Consider the following 20,565-nt stretch of genomic DNA (forward strand, 5'->3'; position numbering starts at 1 on the left):
GTAATTAAGTGATAAACAAAATCATATTTGAAATTTTTGTAGTTTTAAATTTCTTGCACATTTTATAAACAAAAAATTGGATGTAATTACAAAATTAAAACATTTTGTTGTAAAATATACTTAATTTGATGCACTTAAAAAAATATCAAACAAATTTCAAATTGGAGAAAAGAATTTTGCAATACATTTGTTTTAGTCTGGCTCAGAACCGGGTTTAATCCAGCAGAAATTAATTGGATTTGAAGCCAAACTAGAAATATTTCCAAGTTGAAATATTTGATTTCAGTAAATAAATTGGACATTTTAATGATTTGAAAGATATACCTGCTTCATAAGGACATAAATGATTTATTTTTTTAATTGATATATTATTACTTCGATGTTGCACCAGATTGTTATGTACTCTGAAAAAGTGACGCTCGCAGCTGGCTAAAATAACGCTACACCCTATCCACCCTATTTACTCCATCCCCTCGAACCCGGTAAAAGTGTCTGACGTAAGAAAAAAAATTAGCCAATGAGAGGCCACTATAAATTTTACAATTGGTCAATTACAGTGTATGCTGGCCTCTCATTGGCTAATTTTTTTTCTTACGTCATAATCAGTCAGACACTTTTACTGGGTTCCATCCCCTCCTCTCCTACTTGATAAACTGACCAATAAAGATTCAATTGATAGCAATTAAACTGACGGAAATTTTGGCCCTATCATAATATCCACGTATATTCTATATCCATTTACCTGATAAATAAGAATATAAACATTTTGTTTTATTTTAGAAAATGCCTGGATTATCTTCCTTCTGTGTTGCCTGTGCCATTGCTCTTGCTGCCATCTATATTCTACAGGTATAGTCGGGGAGGGAGTGGACGTTATCTTATTCGTTGGGGCAAAAACTTAATTGTTTAATTGTATTTTGATTGTGTCTTTCGAAACTAATAGTGTTCAAACATTTAATGATACATTATCTTAGGTGTTTTGTAGGATTAGACCATTGTAATTTAGGTCTTTTGTAGGATTAGGTCTTTTGTAATTAGGTCGTTTGTAGGATTAGATCTTTTTAAGGATTAGTCTTATGTTATTTAGGTCTTTTGTAATTAGGCCTTTTGTAGGATTAGATTTTTTGTAAATTAAATAGATCTTTTGTTGGATCAGGTCTTATGTTAGTTAGGTCTTTTGTAGGATTAAGTCTTTTGTAAAGGGTGTGCAAAAAAAAATGCGGACCTTTTTAAAATTATAATTGCTCAGCTTGTGTTAATAGTAGAAAAACGTTATGCATACCATTAGAACCGCTATGAAGTCTATTATTTGGAAATATGAAAACGATTCCTGTGCTACATATAATTTATGAGCTATGTGGTAGAATGTCCCAACTGACTTAAAACTTGACTTGCGAGTAAATCATTAAAGATTAAATTTTCCACTTTTCTCACATTTATAAATACAGCTCCTAAACTAAAAATAGCACAAAAATCGTACTTATATTTCCAAAAAATAGAGCTTATGACGGTTCTAACGATATACATAGCATTTTTCTACTATTCACACAAGCCGAGCAGTTTGAATTTTAAAAATGTCCGCATTTTTGCACACACTTTTTTTTATCTTTAATGATTTACTCTCAAGTCAAGTTTTAAGTCAGTGTGGACATTCTTCTACGTAGCTCCTAAACTATAGGTAGCACAGTAATGGTTCTTATATTTCCATAAAATAGACTTCATAGCGGTTCTAACGGTATGCATAACGTTGTTCTACTATTAACACAAGCCGCGCAATTTGAAATTTAAAAAGGTACATATTTTTTTATATACTTTAATCTTTAATGATTTACTCGCATTCAAGTTTTAAGGCAGTTGGGACATTTTACCACATCGCTCCTAAACTATACGTAGTACAGGAATTGCTCGTATATTTCCAAAAAATAGACTTCATAACGGTTCTAATGGTATGCATAACGTTTTTCTACTATTAACACAAGCCGCGCAATTTAAATTTTAAGAAGGTCCGCATTTTTTTGCACACCCTTTATTTAGGTCGTTTGTAGGATTAGGTCTTTTTGTAGGATAAGGTCTTTTGCAATTTAGGTCTTTTGTAGCAACGCCAATTTATACAAACAAAACTCGTTTTGAATTTTTAAAAAATATACAAATTAATTTAAATTTAATAATTTTAGTTGTCATGGTTTGTAGCCTTCCTAGCTCTGGACGAGAAGAGAATAGCTGCAGGACGAGATGGAATCATACCTTGTATTGTCAGACAGAATCATACTCCTAAAGATATCATTGATAAACAGGCCATATTTGAAAAGTTCATGAAGAAATATTCAAAGTAAGTTTGTAGTGTTACATAAAAGTAACAGGATGTCTCTGTCCGTGTGTCTGGCTGTACCTAAGGATATATCGAACCACTGCACTGGACCGATATGGTTCTCATTTACAACATAGTATCTCTTAGGTAATGGGAAAGTTTATAATTATTTCAAGGGATGGTACGACCACCTTCTCCATTTTTTTTCTTTTTAAATTAGAATTGAAAGAAGGGGATGAAGTCTACCTCCCCCCCCCTCCCTCTTCTATCTGTAGTGATCTTAGAGGCCTCAAGGGGCATAACCGCTTGTTTCAATCAAAGAATATAAATATATCCAATTAATAATAAATATTTGCAGGCTAGTGTCCTACCCTGTGTACAAGGGAGTTGTATTCGTGATCAGCTGCATCCTGCTAGGCTTTGGCATCTGGGGAGTTACCGAGATTGAACAGAAGTTTGACCCAGTTCTGCTCTTGCCCAAGGATTCTTATCTCAGGTGACATTTTTGATTCTCACTTGGCCTGGCTGCGATTTTTACCTTTGGGTTTAACATTATCAATTTTTTGTTTTAACAATTCCCATTAAGATTAGGTTTTTTTTTTGTTGTTTTGAGATTTCAAATTTATGTTTTATTTATGAGATTATTTATGACAGACACAAATCCTATTACTTTAACAGATACAAGTAGCTGTGCCCTAGCATCTAGGCGCACTATATGTAAAGAGCAAGAAAAAGCTTAAAGACTTAAATCTAAAAGTGAAACCATTACTGGACAAATGTGAAAATTACCTAAAATCGAGAACCCAATCAGTTCAGTAATTATTGAGATCTTCAGCTTCAGACAAACAAACCTTACTACTTTATATTATAACCACCCAATGAATCAAATCTATTAACAATATATTTCCAATAGGAAATGGACTGATTTGAACTATGAGCTGTATCCTCAAGATGGTTGGTCCAGTGTTGTGTACACGGGCAGGATGAACTACACACACCTACCCAAAATGGAACAATTAATGGAGGATTTACAAGTAGCCGAGATAGATAGATATATTGCTGGATGTGTTCTTAGATAGATAGTTGTAGTATAGGAAGGATAAACAGACATATATGTATATAGAAGTATAGATTATTATATAGAAAGTTGATAGATAGTTAGATATATCAAAATATTGTTGATAGTTGACAGGTTGAGAAATCGTTAAGTAGATAGATGGATACACAAATGAATGGATAGATACAATGATGAACAGCTAAAATAGTTTTATAAATAGATTAATAAACATGTATAAAGTTAGGTGGGTTAAATAAAATAAATTTAAAGTTTCTTCTAAATTAATATTATCTCGTATTCATTCGAATCCGGTGGATAGGAACCGGTTCTCATCCATACGAAAAAACTATGTCTAGCATCGTATTATATCCAGCTTTCTACGAATTATGTACAATCATAAGATTAAAACCAGTTTTTTAGCCGGTGCCTTCGGCACCCCTTGGCTAAAAAACTAGTTTTAATCTCATAATTGTACATTCTATATCCGCGGAAAGCCGTTTATAATACGATGCGAGAAATAACTATTATTGTATTTTTCCTGTTACATTTTCTTAAATATTTTATGTGACAATTTTTTGCAGGGAATTAGATGACAATGTCCATATAATTAATCTACAAACCTTGCTTCCCCCTATGCCCCTAATATTTATCAGCTACCCAAGGCATACATGATCGGGGTTGAAAATATATTCACCATAATTGCCCTTTCCTTGTAACCCTGCAATTTATGATGTCATAAATAGTTTAACGTAAATAATAAATACTAAAGTTTTTCTTTGTTGTAGGAAATGGTAGACGATAAGAAATATCTTAGGTAAGGTGTTTTCCTTTCCTTATACATCTATTCATATTTTGTAAATCCTATTATATAAAGTAGTAAGCGTTTTTTGTCTGTACCGAAGGATCTCGCTAACCGCTGAACCGATATTGTTCTCCTTTACAGTGAAGCTTCTTATAGGTTCTGGAAAGGTTTTAAACTATTTTTGGGGAGGGTGTCTTTACCCCCCTCCCCCCAAAAATATTTTTTTATTCTTTTGAAACTCAAATTTAATATGGGATGAGGTCGACTTTTCCCCCTCCTAACTTAAGTGCCCCTAGAGGCTTCTAGGGGGCGAAGCCGCTAGTAGTAAATATGACAACAACTTTAAGTAGCGACGCACAAAATATCACGGAACGGAAAAATAGACAAAGTGGGTTATAAAGCAGCTATTCAGTTTTCATAAAAAAAAAGAAAGAGAGCTAAAATGCAAAATATCAAAGACAATCACGAAACACCTAACACCATCTTATATTTCTTTAATTTAATTTCCGCGGTAAGCTGTCTATAATACCATTCGATAAAAAAAAAATTCCAGATGGCGCAACTCGTGGTGGACTGGTCTGACAAAATGGGCCTTGAAGAAGGACAACTACACCAAGGTGGAGGACATCATGAGCAAGTCCGAGTTCTCCATGGTCCTATCCGACTTCCTGCACTCCTCCGAGGGGGCAAAGTTCAAGACAGACTTTGAGTTTGACGGAGAGCTGGTGTGCGGAGAGCCGGCGCCACCGATCAGGGTGTCCAAGTTCAGCGTTGGGTTCTACCAGTTCTACGGTCCGTCCGAGCATATTCCTGCCAAACATGCCCTCGAGACTCTCGTCAATAGTTCAGGTAAATGCTTTTCCAGTATCGCTTGGAAACCAATTAATATCCGGTGGATTAGAACTGGTTATCAGCCATACTGAAAAATTATGTATAGCAACGTATTATATCCAGTTTTCTATAAATATAAAAATATGTATAATCATAAGATTAAACCCATTTTTGCCCGTACCTTCGGCATCTCGGGGCTAAAAATATCAAAACTGTATATTTTATATCCGTGGAAAGCTGTTTATAATACGATGCGAGAACTAACTATTATAAATGTGATATGATCTCTGTCTGTGTGTGTGTGTCTGAACCAGAGGATCTTGCTTATCACTGCATCAATATGGTTCTCCTTTACAATCTAGCTTCTTAAGGTCCTGGGATGATTTATAACTATTTTAAGGGAGGGTACAACCACCCTTCTAAGAGAAATCGCCCCTTAAAAAATTAATATATGAACTTTCCTTTCTAATTTTGAACTATCAATAAACAAGATGTATCTGTAATGATAAGTTCAGTTTTTAAATTATTATTGCTGTGCTACTTATGAACAATATTATCCTTTTTTGTTCACTTTTAAAGAGTAATTTCAAAAAATGAGAAAGCAAAAATATGTATTTCCTAACATTATGATGATTTTGATTTTTACATGAAGGAGTTTTAGAATTGAATTTGTCATGGCATATGTGTTTTTATAATAAAAGCTCTGCAGGATAAAATGTTTTCTAAATCATTACATTGCAAAATTTGGGCACAAGACGTGAAGAGGAAAATTTGCAATAATACCCTGTAAATTAATTAACCACAAAATCATGATGAAAATAGTAAAATGTAATTTTGTTGGTTTAAAATAATAGGAATTCTGGTTCTTTTCTTTAGAGCTAATAGCCTACCCCCCCCCCCCTCCCCACTTCAAATTTTCAAAATAAACTGAAAACGATTTGGGGGACGGGGGGGAGTGGGGATATTCTTTTTACTCAGCCAAATGGAACCTAACCTTACCTGACCAAAAGTGAGAAACAAACATACGAAAAACAACCCCGCCACTCTTGTAATGAGTTTTTGGGCAAAAGAATTCTTCTTAGTCCTACACTTAACGTCATCTGCCTAACAAAGCAACGAAAAGCAGATAATTTTCAGCATTTTTAGCTTGAGCTAATAATCAAACATTTAACCTCAACAATAACTATAGGTCTTATTATATTTTTTAAGCATCATATTTGATTGTCGGCAGGGTACCCAATCGAAATATTATTACTCGGATATTGCACAACATTTTCATTTACTCTATTAGCTGGCTAAAATAACGACACACCTCATCCATCCTTTTTACTCCACTCCCTCCCCTTCTACTGGACAAACGAACTAACCAATAAATGAGGTCCATATTAGGAAGATAAATTTAGGACAAATTTTCCCCTGTCAATATATCCACGTATATCATAAATCCATTTGTACACTTTGCACATTTATTTGCACACGGCATAATAATAGTGTGGGGAGGTGAGTTGGAAATTGTGACTTAAACATATTTTAGGCTTAGGTACCAGGATGGAAAGGACAGGGAAATTTGTTATGTCTATAAAGTTTGATATTTATTTCCTTAGGTTACAAAAATAAAGGTAAAAAAACATAATTATCATGACAAATAATCAGTGTTATTACTAATGAAATATTCTAATTAGCATCTCAAAAAGTATTATTTTGAACATAATTTCTTTTAGATTGGCTTATGCTTGTGATATACCTAAAAAGTAATTAGGTTTTCCCAAATGAATGCCATAGAAAAATCGCTGATATCCCTTCTCCTTTAAAAAAAATTTAAATTATGGGAGAGGGTTAGTTTTTTTTCGTTTGTTTATTTATTGTCTTAGGGTTAGGTTAGGTTATATTGGGTACTGGGAAGACCCTGAGAGTAATCACCGCTGGTTTAGGTCATGCAGGGTTTGGGTTCCCCCGTAGGGAATAGGCATAGAATAGAACGCCCTCTCCCCTTATCTATAATTATTGGGGAATGGGTCTATGATTGCTCAACTGATAACGTGTGGTAAAGCACCAAATATCCATATATAATTTAAACCATATTCTAAATATTGTAATTAGAATGATAGAATCTGCCTCTTCCTTACCCCTTGGAAACGGAACTGTGTTAATGAATAGAAACCTTGATTGATAATTGCGTTAACTATCTTTGTAATACAATCGATATATAATTGTGTGGAAGTTGCACCAGATTTTCATGTACTTTTATTATGTGATGCTTTCAGCTGGCTAATATAACGATACCTTCCATACAATTCATTTACCCCATTCCTTCCACTCCCTTTTGGATGAACGAACTGGCCAATAAATGAGGCTCATATTAGCAATCTAAAATGACAAAAAATTCCCTGCCAATATATCCACGTATATGCAATGTAATACCTTACAGGAAATTCTACAGATAATACCTTTAGTTGTCATTCGCGCATTTTTAATGCGTTTTGCATCGTTTTTTTTTATAGAAAAGTGAAAAGTAAGGAGGATGTTTTCTTTTCTTTGGTTACTAATGTGCCGTGAGTGCCGAGCCCTGTATATTAAATACTTATGCCAATGTCATTAGATAGAATTATAAAAATACAGTCTTTTCTTGGAAATATAAATTAGCAATTTTTGCCTTCCGCATGCATATGAATTTGCAAATTGCAAAATGTTTAATTAGATATATTCAAACAAGATATGCGCACAATAGGAATTTTATTGTCATTTCTTATATTTTTAGATAAACTTAATACTAACAAGGACAATTATGTCTTCATACAGCGCAGCAGAAAAAGGCTAAAAAATTTTATACAAAGGCCATATTTATTTTTATTTTTGGTAGGAGGGAGGGGGGAGGGAGGAGGAGTCAAACTTCCATTTTTTGGAGAGGTCATTTTTTCTAGAGATTACTTCTCATGTTAGGGTTGTGATACCCTTCCCCGAAATAATTATTAACCTTCCCTAGACCTATGATCAGCTTTACTAAAAAGGAGAACCATATTGGTTTAGCAGCTAGTGAGATTCTTCACTTACATACATACACAGACAGACATCCTGTTACTTTTAAATGAGGCTAGAGTAGACTGCAGGTGTACTCGCTCAAAACCCACTGTACTTCCTTATTTATTCCAATAGTAAGATGACTAAAATAAACAGTTTTGAAAATGACATCAGTATTGATTCATATAATGTTAACGCGTTGTAAAACAAGAATAAACAAATTGATAGTACCTAGTTTTTTTTTAGTAAACTAGAAACAGTTCTTTTTTCTATCCTTATACTAAAGTAACAGGATGTCTCTGTGTTTGTGTGTTTGTACCGAAGGATCTCGCTAACCGCTAAACCGATCGGGTTCTCCTTAACAGGGTAGCTTCTCATAGGTCCCGGGAAGGTTTATAACTATTTTGGGGGAGGGTACCACCACCCTTCCAAGAAGAATCGCCCCTAGAAAAAAATACCCCTCCCGAAAAAGAGACTTCAACGAAACATAAACCAATTATTTCTCTAATTAGATATTTTAAATAAAAAAAACATTCAAAATGCCACTAGAGGCCTCTAGGGGCGTAGCCGCTAGTCCTTATAATAAAGTAACAGGATGTTTGTGTGTTTGTATGTTTGTATGTTTGTATGTTTGTACCGAAGGATCTCGCTAACCGCTGAACCGATCGGGTTCTCCTTAACAGGGTAGCTTCTCATAGGTCACGGGAAGGTTTATAACTATTTTCTTGGGGGGTGGGACACCCCCAACCCCCCAAAAAAATATAAATCCTCCCCCCTATTTTTTTTTTTTTTTTTTAACTAAAATTAAAAATGAGGGGGGGCAACCCCCCAAAAAAAAAAAAAATTTGGCCCCCCCCAAATTTTTTTTTTAAATTTTTCTTTTAAAATCCAAAATAAGAAATTTAATTATTAAATTCGACTCTCTCCTCCTCAAGTGCCCCTAGAGGCCTCTAGGGGCGTAGCCGCTAGTCTTAATAAAAGTAAATACATAAAATGTTGTAAAACAAGATATATTTGTAGGTATATCTGACCGTGTGTTCTCCCACGTCAAAATCTACGCCGCCTGGGAGACAGATGAAATTATCGGGTATGAGCTGATCAGAAATATTGGCCTGGCGCTTGTGGCAGTAGCAGTTGTCACTCTCATTTTACTCACTAACCTACAGGAAAAAAAAACAATATTTCTTTCACTATCTGCTAGTTGTTTAGGATGTGGGTGGTTTGAATCTCGGCCCTCTAAAGACATTGAAAGACGTGCTATGTCAGATATGCTACATTAATTGATTAGACTATGTGGATTGCCTTGGCCCAAAACAGGCACAATATACATTACTATGCACAGTTAGGACTATGGGACAAAGGTTGTGCAAACAAAGGGTTGGTTGTCTGCAATATTTGGGAATTTCTATAAATTTCTGCAACTAAGATGTAAACAAATGCCCCCAGAGGTATACCATTGAACTTAGTTTCATTAGAAACTGGGTCAAAAAATCCAAAACTGTAAATAAATTTTAGCAGCAAATTCTAGACATCTAATTGACAAAATAATTTGTATATTATCTTCACAACTATGAAGTAATGCAAATAAACGTTATTTGATTCTTTTCATCAAATACTACTTTTTTACGCTTAAACGATTTAATATACAAATTTTATAATGTTATCATTCAAATAAAGTGTCATGTATTTCTTTTGAATAAATAGGGTAAAATTACTGTTTTTTTTTATAATACGCATAATTTTCAAATAGTTTAAAGTCATTGTATACATTTTTGTATTTTATGTAAAACAAAGCTTCCCATTACAAAACTTTTTAGAGGAATTATTCCAGTTGTCTCCGAGATCTTAATATCAAATATGATAGATATAACTTAAATATTAACATGAGGACAGAAAAGAAATATTTTTTTTTGTAAAGATTTGTGGACTTGTGATTGCCTGTGTGATCCTGACCCTCGTAGAACTTGTTGGATTCCTGCACTTCTGGAACATGACCATTGATATCATTTCCTGTGTATCTATTGTTCTGGCTATTGGTCTCTGTGTAGATTATTCTGTTCATATTGGCCATGCATTCCTCATAGCTCCAGGTAAAGAGCATCTGTAGCTTCTCTATAACTAGGGTCTGTCGAAATATGCATGTCTGTATGATATCAAAAATTGGATATATTAGCTTTTATGCATGTAAATTGGGCTAAAAAAGAATCATTTCAATTTGTCGCAACAAATAACTGATATAAAAGAATGAGTCAAAACAATGTTTTCTTGACCTACACTTTCAAATAATATTTTCTGTTAATTGTTATTTCTTTTCTGAAACATATCTAAACAAAAATTAATAAAAGTATAAGTAGAGATGTATATTGTATAACCCACTAGACATCTACCTGATCCAAGTGGTGGGGACCTTTTTCGTCTGCTAGCAAATTGCTTTTCTGCCATTTTGTAGCGACATGGCTGTGTTTTTATTTCCAATGCTATTGGCTGAAAGTCGACACTGGGTCTCCACCCTGTGGGTAGAGTTACTTATAGTTCGTGCCCCCTCTATTCTTTTATTTTAATACAAAATTAACTCTCTTAGGAACAAGATTGGAGAAGTCAATCTTTGCTATAGAGACAATAGGACCTGCAGTGTTTAATGGAGGCTTTACAACCTTCCTTGCTCTCTCACTCCTCGCATTCTCACAGTCAATCATTTTCATCACATTTTTCAAGGTAAAGTTATTATTAATATAATGTGGAAATATTATTACTTGGATATTACACCAGATTTCCATGTTCTCTAATGAAGTGAAACTAGCAGCGGGCTAAACTATCGTTAAACCTTATCCCCTCCCCTTACATCGTACTGGATGAACGAACTGAACAATAAATGAGTTTCATATTAGCAAGCTGAATTGACGACAATTTTTCCCCTGTCAATATATCCTCTTCAAGTTATTATTTTATTCTAAAAAAGTAAATTTTAAAAGAAATAAGTTAGAAGTTTTCAAGAAAAGCAAAGAGTATCACTCTTAATTTAGAAACTAAAGATAGGACAAAAAAGTCACTTAAATCTTATAATATAGACAGGCAGACGGACAGTCTAACAGATGGACAGAATTGGAGCTTACCTCTTTTACGTTGTGGTAGAAAGCTAATTAAAAACTACGTTTTTTTTAATCACTATTCTACATATATCTTTTAATAACCTCTTTATTATCTTTTTTTGAACAAACTTCTCAAAGACAAAGTTATTACAAGGAGGATAACATCCATAAAAGTTAGGTTCAACAAATGGTACAAAGTTACAAGCTATCGAATAGGAAATTGGCAACGATTGCTGTACATTTGTTAAACAATTAGTATGACCATACATAATTGTCCATGGAATCAATATTTCAGTTTATATCAATAGAACGATTTTAAGTGTTGAAATTTGGTTTTCAATGATAATTATGAAGTAACAGTGCTTTCTGAATTAAACTTATTTTTATAGATAAATGGAAGGTTTCAAATTTACAGAGCCATTTTAAAACATCTTATTTTACAATGCAAGTCATGCGGACGGACATGCGCAAACATCTACTGTGTAAAAAAGATTTGCTTTTTTAGAGAAGAAAAAAAATGAAGAAAATATTGCTCATTTCTCAGAATTCTCACAAATCCTGTTGCAAAAAAAATTGAGGAACAAAAGAAAATGTTTGCTCGAAACATAAAATTTGAGTGTTCATACATAATAACCAACATATTTCTTATTTTTTTAAATAAGACATTTCACTTTTAAAAATTGAGTTCAAAAACAAGGATGACACAGTCATACAAGTAAAGTTCTCAAGTAAGAAGGAAGAACAAACGACCAATAACTATTGTACACACAAAAAGTGCTTGACAAAAAGGTTAAAAATCAGCATGTTCTAATTGGACGTCGATACTCTCTGGTAAAGATTATAGAATTGCTGCGCTTTTAAAATGGTGCCTAAATGCTATAGGAATCATCATGAAAAGACTGAAATCGATAGGACAATTCTAACATGTATAAATTAACGAAAGGAGCTATCCATTACGGACCGGCGGACTGATCCAAATAATAGAAAAGCTTTGTTGTTAAAAGTAAGAAAATAAAAATATATATATTTTATTTTGTTCTTGGTTTCATGATTATATTGTGAGATTTTTTGAATAAACACTTATTTTGTTCGCAATTTGTTTCTAGTTCATTGAATATAACAGAAAGAACATTCAATAGAAATTTTGGTCCTTAAGTCTTTTCAAAAACTCGATGGTATTCTTTTAAAAACTTTTCCAGTATTGCTTCGAAATCTATTTATATCCGCTGGATTAGAACCTGTTCTCTGCCATACTGAATAATCATGTATTGGATCGTATTACCGGCATTTTTCACCAAATATTAAAATGATTACCAGTTTTGTTAGCCTGGAACTTCGGCCCCTCCATACGTTGCAATAAATATCAATTACCAGAATGTGATTCTTTCATCTAGAATTTGACTTTTTTAACGTGTTTGATTTAAAACTCTTTAAAAATCCATAAAATAATAATAAATACTAAGAAACCCACCTAATTTTTAATTTGTACATAACACTTTCATATATTTTATTTCTTAATATTTGAGCAATCAATAAAATAGTAAGTGTTTTCTTTCTCTCATAATTATAATAAAATTTTTCTTATAAAGATATTTAATCTACAGTGTTACTTGGATATTAGACCAGATTTTCATACTCTCTAATAAAGTAAAACTCTCAGCGGGCTAAAATAACGATACCCCTACAATCTGCTTTACCCCATCCTCTACCCTAACACTGGATGAACTAACTGACCAATAAATGAGTTCCAACTAAGCAACTTAAATTGACAATAATTTTTCCCCCAGTCATAATATCCACGTATATTCTCTATCCATTTATTATTTTAGGTGTTCTTTTTGACTGTGGTGTTTGGACTTTTTCATGGTCTTGTTTTCTTACCAGCCATGTTGAGTGTTATAGGTAAAGTTTTAAAAATTCTTTTATTACGTGGTAAAATGTATACATTGGTTTGTTCTTATGTCTGTGCTAAAAAAGATGTAAACGCTATTCTTTAATAGTTTCGTGATTTTCTTGTTTTTGTTGCAAATATGCTATTCTCTCCGTTTTTTCTCTGTAATGGGAAATGAAAATATGCTCTATAACTCATTTTGTCCGTTTTTCCATTTCATGATTTTTTGTGCTTTCTACTTATGGATGATGTCATATTTGTTTTTAAAATTAGTCCAACAAAAAAATTCTATGGATTGGCTAGGATATTTTAATTTTAATTGATGTCGCTGAAACGGTTTTTTTTATGATAATTTATTTTAGGCCCCCAGAACCTTGATGAAGTGGGGTCCAACGCCCCAATTTCCTCCCCCACCTCCTCAGTGTCCCCCGCCCCCTCATCCCAGACATCGCCCGGCGGCCAGTTTGGAAAGCAGGGACAAAGAAATCTGTCTTATATTCAAGGTAAACTATTTAGGCATGTTGAAAGGTATTGTCTAAAATCACTTTTTTTTTCTCGGGCTCGGCAGCCGCGCGTTAGTCTCAGGGAAATTAACTATTGACAAATTTTTTACATCAGCAGGAAGGCTAATCCTGACCCGAATATGGCATTCAAACTGTTTTAAATTTGAGCAGCTGCCGAACCCTAATTTTTGGTTTTTTTAAAACTAAAATCTTTTAAGCAGCCTTGTCAAAAAGCAAAAATAAGTTAATTTTGCCCTTAGGTTATTAAATAACACCTTAATTTTTGATAATCCTAAACATTACTAATCTAAAGAATAAACAAAGTAGCTTTTTTGCCACGAATAAAATTTTTAGAATTTTTGGTTTGGAAATTATAATCTTAATTTAACCTATGATTCAAACTTTTATAGGTCAAATTACTAACAAATGATTTAATGTATGTTCAAAAATAAAACAAAAATAATAATTATTAAACAGAATAAAAAAACATGAAATAAAGGTTTATTTCTCCTCTAGCTATTGGTATATTTCAGAAAAAGAAAAATCTTGGAAACATTACATAGAATCCGGGGAAGAATTTGAACCTTTACTTTCTCAATCAGATGATTAAAATAATATAGAATAAAGTACATTTAAATTTCACCAACCCAGGATTGCAGCCATAAAATGGGTGCTTTCCCTCAAAGTGCCAGGCTATAGTAACACCACCTTCTCTCCTTATTTAAAAAAAAAAACTGAATAAATCAGGGTTCGGAAGCCGCGCCTCAGCCGCGCATAAGCCTCAGTTTTAAACCTGCTTGTGAGCAGAAAAAGAAATTTTTGAAAGAAGGATTGTCTACTAAAGAGACAGTTTTATACATCCAGCTAAATTTTATAGTGATAAAATGACAATTTCACTGAGGCTTACACGCGGCTTACGCGCGGCTTCCGATCCCTGGAATAAATGATTGGGGGTATATTTTTTTACTATGCCTTCTAACTGCGATAGGTCCCTAACTCTGCGTGCCTAACCTGCAGGCAATGTAACCTAACAGAAACTGGCCCAAAAAAATATAAAACCTACCCCTTCAATTTTTTTTATAATTTATTTGGCACTTTGAGTGAAACTGCCTATAACATACCAATTCCAATATAGTCATTATTAATGGCATGTATAATTTAATTTTACATAATAAATTGCAAAAACCAGACCTAATATACAATAATACATTATGTCAAATAGGAATGCCATAAATTTCGCTTGCTTTTTATGTATAAATCATGAGCTCGGCAGATGCGACTAAGCCTTAGATTTAAACTTGTTTAAATGCTTTGAAAAAATGTTTGATAAGAGTGATTAACAAATGTTGGCCAGATTTTGACTTTCAGCTGATTTTAAAATTATAACAGGTGGATTTCTCTTAGGCTTACAGGCGTCTGACGGGCGGCTGCCGAGCCCTGCTTAAATCATTTGTCTGAAATAAGCAAACATAAGCTTTCACGTTGCACTGTAATAAGCTCTAATTAAATGGCCCGGTTTTTGGTAAGCAAATATTGAAAAATAATTGCCATAATAAATAAATTATACAATGATATAATAATTCAATAGGTGCGTTGATGGGATATTAAATTAAAATTTAACTAATATATTTTTGTCTGATAGAAAAGAGGGCATTGCAAAATGGGACTGGTAGTTGTCTGGAGTATATAACCCCTCCCCCCCCCTCAAAATGTAAAATTGAGGAACTTTAGCCAGTGTAAATTTATTTTCAGGAAGTGTAATCAAAATACTTTGGGGCGATTTAAATGGTTGCATCACTCCATTTACATTTTTGCAACCACAATACTTCAACTTTAAATACGATGAATTATGTGCACGTAAGCCGTTCTATTAGCCGTTTGGCCGCTTGTATTAAAGCCTCTTACTAATTTATTATTTCAGATAACGTGATTAATATCATCGCTGCTGGAAGCTTAGGTAATATCTTTTTTTTTCTCAGTATACTGAGCAATCATGTTTAGCATCGTATTATAGACAATTATTCACGAATCTAAAATAAAAATCATGAATTAGAACCAGTTCTATTTTTTTCTGGACCTTCGGGGATAACGAAACTGGTTTAAATCTTATAATTTTTATTTATCATCTGGGGAAAGCTGTCTATAATACGATGAGATAAATAACTTTTCAATTGCCAAAAACTGGAGAGAAAAAAATTATTTTTAGCATTAAAAATCACGAAACCTCAAACATATACAAAAGAAGTTTGGCGATTATTGAACAGTCTCATACATCATACAAACACAAGAAAGAAAATATTTGTCATATTTAATATTTATATTAAATTGTTTTTTTTTTAGATGAAGAGAAGGGATCTTTCTCCAAATGAGGCCAACATATTGAAGAATAGTTTCTAGCATTTATACAAATAATTGTTAAATCATATTTTTATATTTATTTTTGCTACAGTAGTTCAAGTCTTTTTTTTCTAATATTTTTTATTTAATGATTTGTGTCAACCTCATGAAACTTATGGCAATTATACAAGAAACATTACATATATAATTTAAATTAAAGGTAAAAAATATGCAGTATCCCCCATTTCCATAGACGTCCAAGGGTGGGGGTAAAGGGGTGTCAACCCTAATCAAACTTTGAAACCCCTCAATTTACCACTCTCAATTTTAAAAAAAATGGATTACCCTCCCTCCAAAACCTTTGAAAACCATCAATTTACGCCCTCAAAATAAAAAGCTTGTGTGTCTCTGGCCATTTCATCAATTAATTCAAAGGCTCAGGCTCAGTCCTTTCCTTATTACAACAAAGTCAGCATAAAAAAGTCTAAAATTTTTCTTAACCAAAATAGAGTAAAAATGAGAAAAAGCGCTTTTGCATCTGCCGCAAATCCAGGGGATACTGATTATTTTTGTCTTGATTCAACATTTTTTGTGAAATAATAATGAAATTGAAAACATTAATTTATTCTTAGCTCCAAATGACCTAGAACCTAATAGTGCATTTATATTCCATTTATTACTGGTGAAATTTTCAGCATTGTCATATATATATTATTATTATAATATCAATTTGTGAAATACATGTAATTTTTATTTTTATAATTTTACAGTATTTTAAGAAAAATGTCTATTTAAATGTTTAAAGTCTACAAAAAATAATGAATTTTGGCTTGTGTATGTTGAAAACTTGAATAAAAAAGGCAAATTTTTAGTTTGAAAACTAAATGTATAAGAATAATTAATTTATATTTTTTAACTTGAAAGCCATATACAAAATCTTTATTTGAATTTAATTTTTTTCTTATTGTTATGTGATAAAAATATTGTACCTGTATAAATTCTTACCTTTTAATAATACAATAAAATATAATATAATATACATATAATTGTTTATTGGTTAATATAAATAATAAATAATTTTCTCTATGAAAAAATTCACCCAAGAACTTTGTGGACGTTGTTTTGAAGTCCTAGATGAGCTGAGCATGGTCTTGCCTATTTTTGGTACAAATCATCTCCATTTTTAGAAAAGAAGATAATATACTATTTACCTTGTCTGTCCATCAGTCTGATATAGAGGAAATTGGATTTTCTCAGCTGCTATTTAATACAGACTGCTTAAATGTTTAGTGAAGATTCCTATGACATGTTCGCACCTAGTCTATACTTTGCTTTTTTTCGTCTGTCTGTCGTTCATGCTTTGTAAGAAAAAATACTTACTTTTAAAAGATTTCGTGATTTCTTACTTTTTTTTTGCATATTATCTCTATCCATTGTTTTAAAGACAGCTAAACATCTGCTGTATAACTCATTTTGTCTTTCTATATTTATGTGCTTCGTTACTTATGGATGGTGTTATCCTTGATTAATAATAATTGTATTTTATATATTAGTCTTCAGTTTTGTCAGGGAAATAGTGAAATGACTATAAAATTCCCCTCTGTTAATTTAATTAGTTAACGAATGAGAAAAGGTGCGGGGTATGTCTATTGACTAGATGATGAAAATCTGGACTTTAAAAATTCAGCAATTCGTCTTTGAACTGTCAGCAATATTAAAAATCAGCCAATTTCAGACTGTAACCGCTGATTAAAGTAAAATAATAGAGGGGACATAAGCTATGCGGATTTGAAAATGTTGGGCAACTTGTAGAAAGAATCAGTAACACTGGCAACAGTGTCTGACACCTTCAGCCACAACTTTCAAATTTTAATTTAACTTCCCTTAACCGCAGCCACCCTTATTCAACCTCAGCCACACGTATACCCAACTTTGCATTAAGGCGCAGCAGCAACCTTGTATTCAGCCGTAGCCACGCACCATTAGGCGCAGCTGCCGAGCCCTTAAAAAATAATAGTTGTGGATTGTCCATACAAAAGTTTGCAGGACTGTAGCAGGTAGCTACTTGAGTCTGTTAAAGCTGTGGCTGTAAAATAATGTAAATTTTGTTATGTGCCTTGTATGTCAATCTCAATGCTTCATAGTTAATATTGGAAATAAAATGGATATGAAATATACGTGGATATATTAATAGGGGAAAGTCGTTAATTTAACTTGCTAATATTGACTTCATTTATTGGTCACTGCGTTCATCCAGCTTCGTTGTCGGGTATCGTTTAGCCAGCTCCGAGCATCTTTTAATAAAATCTGGTGTAACATTCAATTATTAATTTATCAATTAATCTGTATCAAATATTTGAAATGGATTTAGTATAAGTGGATACATTGCCAGGAGAAAATTTAGGTTGCTAACATAAAAGTAAAACTCAATTATCGGTCATTTCGTTCATAAAGTAACTCAGGGAATGAGATAAAATATTCATAATTAATCTGTATTAATGTTGCAAATAAATACAAGAAATAAAACTAGTCAGTCAAAGTTACTTATATTTCAAAAATATATTAACGTAAAGGAAACTTAAATATGGATAAAGAAGTATAACAGTTATAACATCTAAAAATATTGTCAAACATTTTGATTTTCTTATTCAGAATTATTGCATTGTTCAGCTTTTAATAAAATTTACCAATACCAATAAAATAATAGGACAATTTTATAAAAAAAAGTAGCGCTGCAATAAGAGTAAAAAATAAATTATGAAAAAGTTTTAAAATATTCAGAATATTTAATGATTAATTTAAAATATTAAAATTTATTGGATTAGAATATAAATAAATCAGGAATAGTTACTTATAGCATCGCATTATAGACGCTTTTCCGTGGATATTGAAATGAAAGAAAAATATAAGATTAAAACCAGGTTTGATAGACCTAAGGGGCCTAAGGCTCGAGACAACAAAACTGATATTATTTTATGATTTTTTCTTTTATTTAATACTCGTAGAAAATTGTCTGTAATACGATGCTATACATAATTTTTCATAATGGCTGAGAATCGGTTCTAATCCCGCAGAAATTAATCGGTCACATAGCAATACTTGAAATTATCTTCTTGTATCTTGAAATGAAACAAACATTAAAGAGATACAGCTAATGCTGAAAAGGATTTAAGGAAGCCGTTGGCAAACAGAAGGACTGCCAGATACATCTCAAGTTATAGAGTAGTACATAAAAAAATCAGGTACAATATTGTTCATTACACTTAATAATTTTGAGCAAGAAAATTTTAAAAGAATTTACATTACTAAACAAAAATGTCCCAATGTATTACATATATAAATAAGAAAATCAAAATGTCTTAATAAAAAAAACTAAAAATGGCAAATTATAAATAAATGTTATGGCGTGGGTCCAAGGTCCATGGATCCTGTTTTCTTTCCAAAAACTTTGACAAGGTTGCTGGTCCTCCAGGTGTCGCTGCTGGTCTCGCTGTTCTTGTCCTCTGGTTGGCTGTTGTACATGGTTTCTTTGTTTTTATCATCCTCCAGTTCTATAATACAAATATAACGGTCAACTCCATGGCTAGATAACCTAACTAAGACAAGGATAAAAAGCCGATATTAGACAAATTAGAAACTTACTACTTAGACAAACGAACATTAATAAAAAAAAGAGTGACATCGCATTATGAAAAATGAAATATAATTCGGAAAAAAATCGATGTTACAATATGGGTATAAATATATTCTGTTGGTTATAAAACTAAGCTCGAAAATTATGCACCCTTTTGAACAAAAAATCGAGGGGGTTGTAAGGAGGTGTAATTTAGACAACAAGCACCCTTTGACTGGTAAATTTAAGCGCGAAGCGTGCAAAAAAATCCAAACACCCCTTAAATGAAAAGTGTGTATTACTTTAATATCTTGACACCCCTTGTTGCTGTTTTATGGGGGTGTAACAGGGGCTCGGACACATTAAGGTGTAATTTTGAATAAAATCCTCTTCTGCATGCCTCTAATGCTATCCTATGCTATTGCCCAATCGTCCTCAGAATCACAGTTAGAGAGAGAAGTTATAATCCTTACTAACCTTTGATATAGGCCAGGTTTGCATGAGCTAGGCCTATAACTGAGGGATAACTGTAATATAAATAGTGTAAACAAATTTGGCTTTGAAATTCATTGGACATAGAAGATATTTACTTTTAGCGTTTAAATTTAACACTTTTAAATAAAACTAAATTAGAAATTAACAGGAGGTCAGTCTGTCTTGCTGACTGCTAAACAGATATGGTTCTCCTTAAAATGACATCAAAGCTTTTTATAGGTTCAGGAAATATTTATATCTACTTTGGGGGACGGTACCTCAAACCTTTCAAGAGAAATTAAACCTAAAACAAAATTTATGTGGCGGATAGCTCCTCCCCCCTTTTGAAGTTGCGAATAAAGATCTGTGTGCCATCGCAATTAGAGAGTGTTAAATAAAAAGGGAAAATTGATTTAGTAGAAATTGTTATTTATCGCATTGTATTATAGACAGATTTCCAAGGATATTAAAATAAAAAAAATATTATTAAAACAAGTTTTCTTAGCCCCGAGGGGCTAAAGGCCCGGGCCAACGAAAATGGTATCAATTATATTATTTTTATATTAAAAATCGTGGAAAATTATCTGTATATGCTTATAATCGGTGTCAGTCATGCTGGAAAAATAATTATAAATGTTCTAA

General features: G+C 32.6%; 2 protein-coding genes across 3 annotated transcripts in view; one reads left to right on the top strand and one right to left on the bottom strand.

Annotated features, from left to right (window-relative positions):
- LOC145309170 (patched domain-containing protein 3-like) overlaps positions 1-16,875 on the top strand; it is an 83,606-nt gene extending 66,731 nt beyond the window's left edge. For both annotated transcript variants that reach the window (XM_080150322.1, XM_080150323.1), the window contains exons 15-27: positions 781-849; positions 2,175-2,329; positions 2,667-2,804; positions 3,222-3,342; positions 4,151-4,179; positions 4,721-5,016; positions 9,037-9,180; positions 9,933-10,106; positions 10,598-10,731; positions 12,935-13,007; positions 13,359-13,499; positions 15,421-15,456; positions 15,840-16,875. In XM_080150322.1, the coding sequence (XP_080006448.1) occupies positions 781-849; positions 2,175-2,329; positions 2,667-2,804; positions 3,222-3,342; positions 4,151-4,179; positions 4,721-5,016; positions 9,037-9,180; positions 9,933-10,106; positions 10,598-10,731; positions 12,935-13,007; positions 13,359-13,499; positions 15,421-15,456; positions 15,840-15,868 (1,539 nt within the window). In that variant the 3' untranslated portion in view covers positions 15,869-16,875. The remainder of the gene's footprint in view (positions 1-780; positions 850-2,174; positions 2,330-2,666; positions 2,805-3,221; positions 3,343-4,150; positions 4,180-4,720; positions 5,017-9,036; positions 9,181-9,932; positions 10,107-10,597; positions 10,732-12,934; positions 13,008-13,358; positions 13,500-15,420; positions 15,457-15,839) is intronic.
- A 1,491-nt stretch (positions 16,876-18,366) lies between these two features.
- LOC145309196 (patched domain-containing protein 3-like) overlaps positions 18,367-20,565 on the bottom strand; it is a 67,558-nt gene continuing 65,359 nt past the window's right edge. Inside the window, exons 35-36 of the mRNA XM_080150324.1 lie at positions 19,927-19,976; positions 18,367-19,387 (exon numbers count right to left, since the gene is read on the bottom strand). Of these exons, the coding sequence (XP_080006450.1) occupies positions 19,236-19,387; positions 19,927-19,976 (202 nt within the window). The 3' untranslated portion in view covers positions 18,367-19,235. The remainder of the gene's footprint in view (positions 19,388-19,926; positions 19,977-20,565) is intronic.

Source organism: Acartia tonsa, chromosome 2 (assembly GCF_053477335.1).
Source record: "Acartia tonsa isolate MP-2025a chromosome 2, ASM5347733v1, whole genome shotgun sequence".
NCBI classification, from domain to species: Eukaryota; Metazoa; Arthropoda; class Copepoda; order Calanoida; family Acartiidae; genus Acartia; species Acartia tonsa.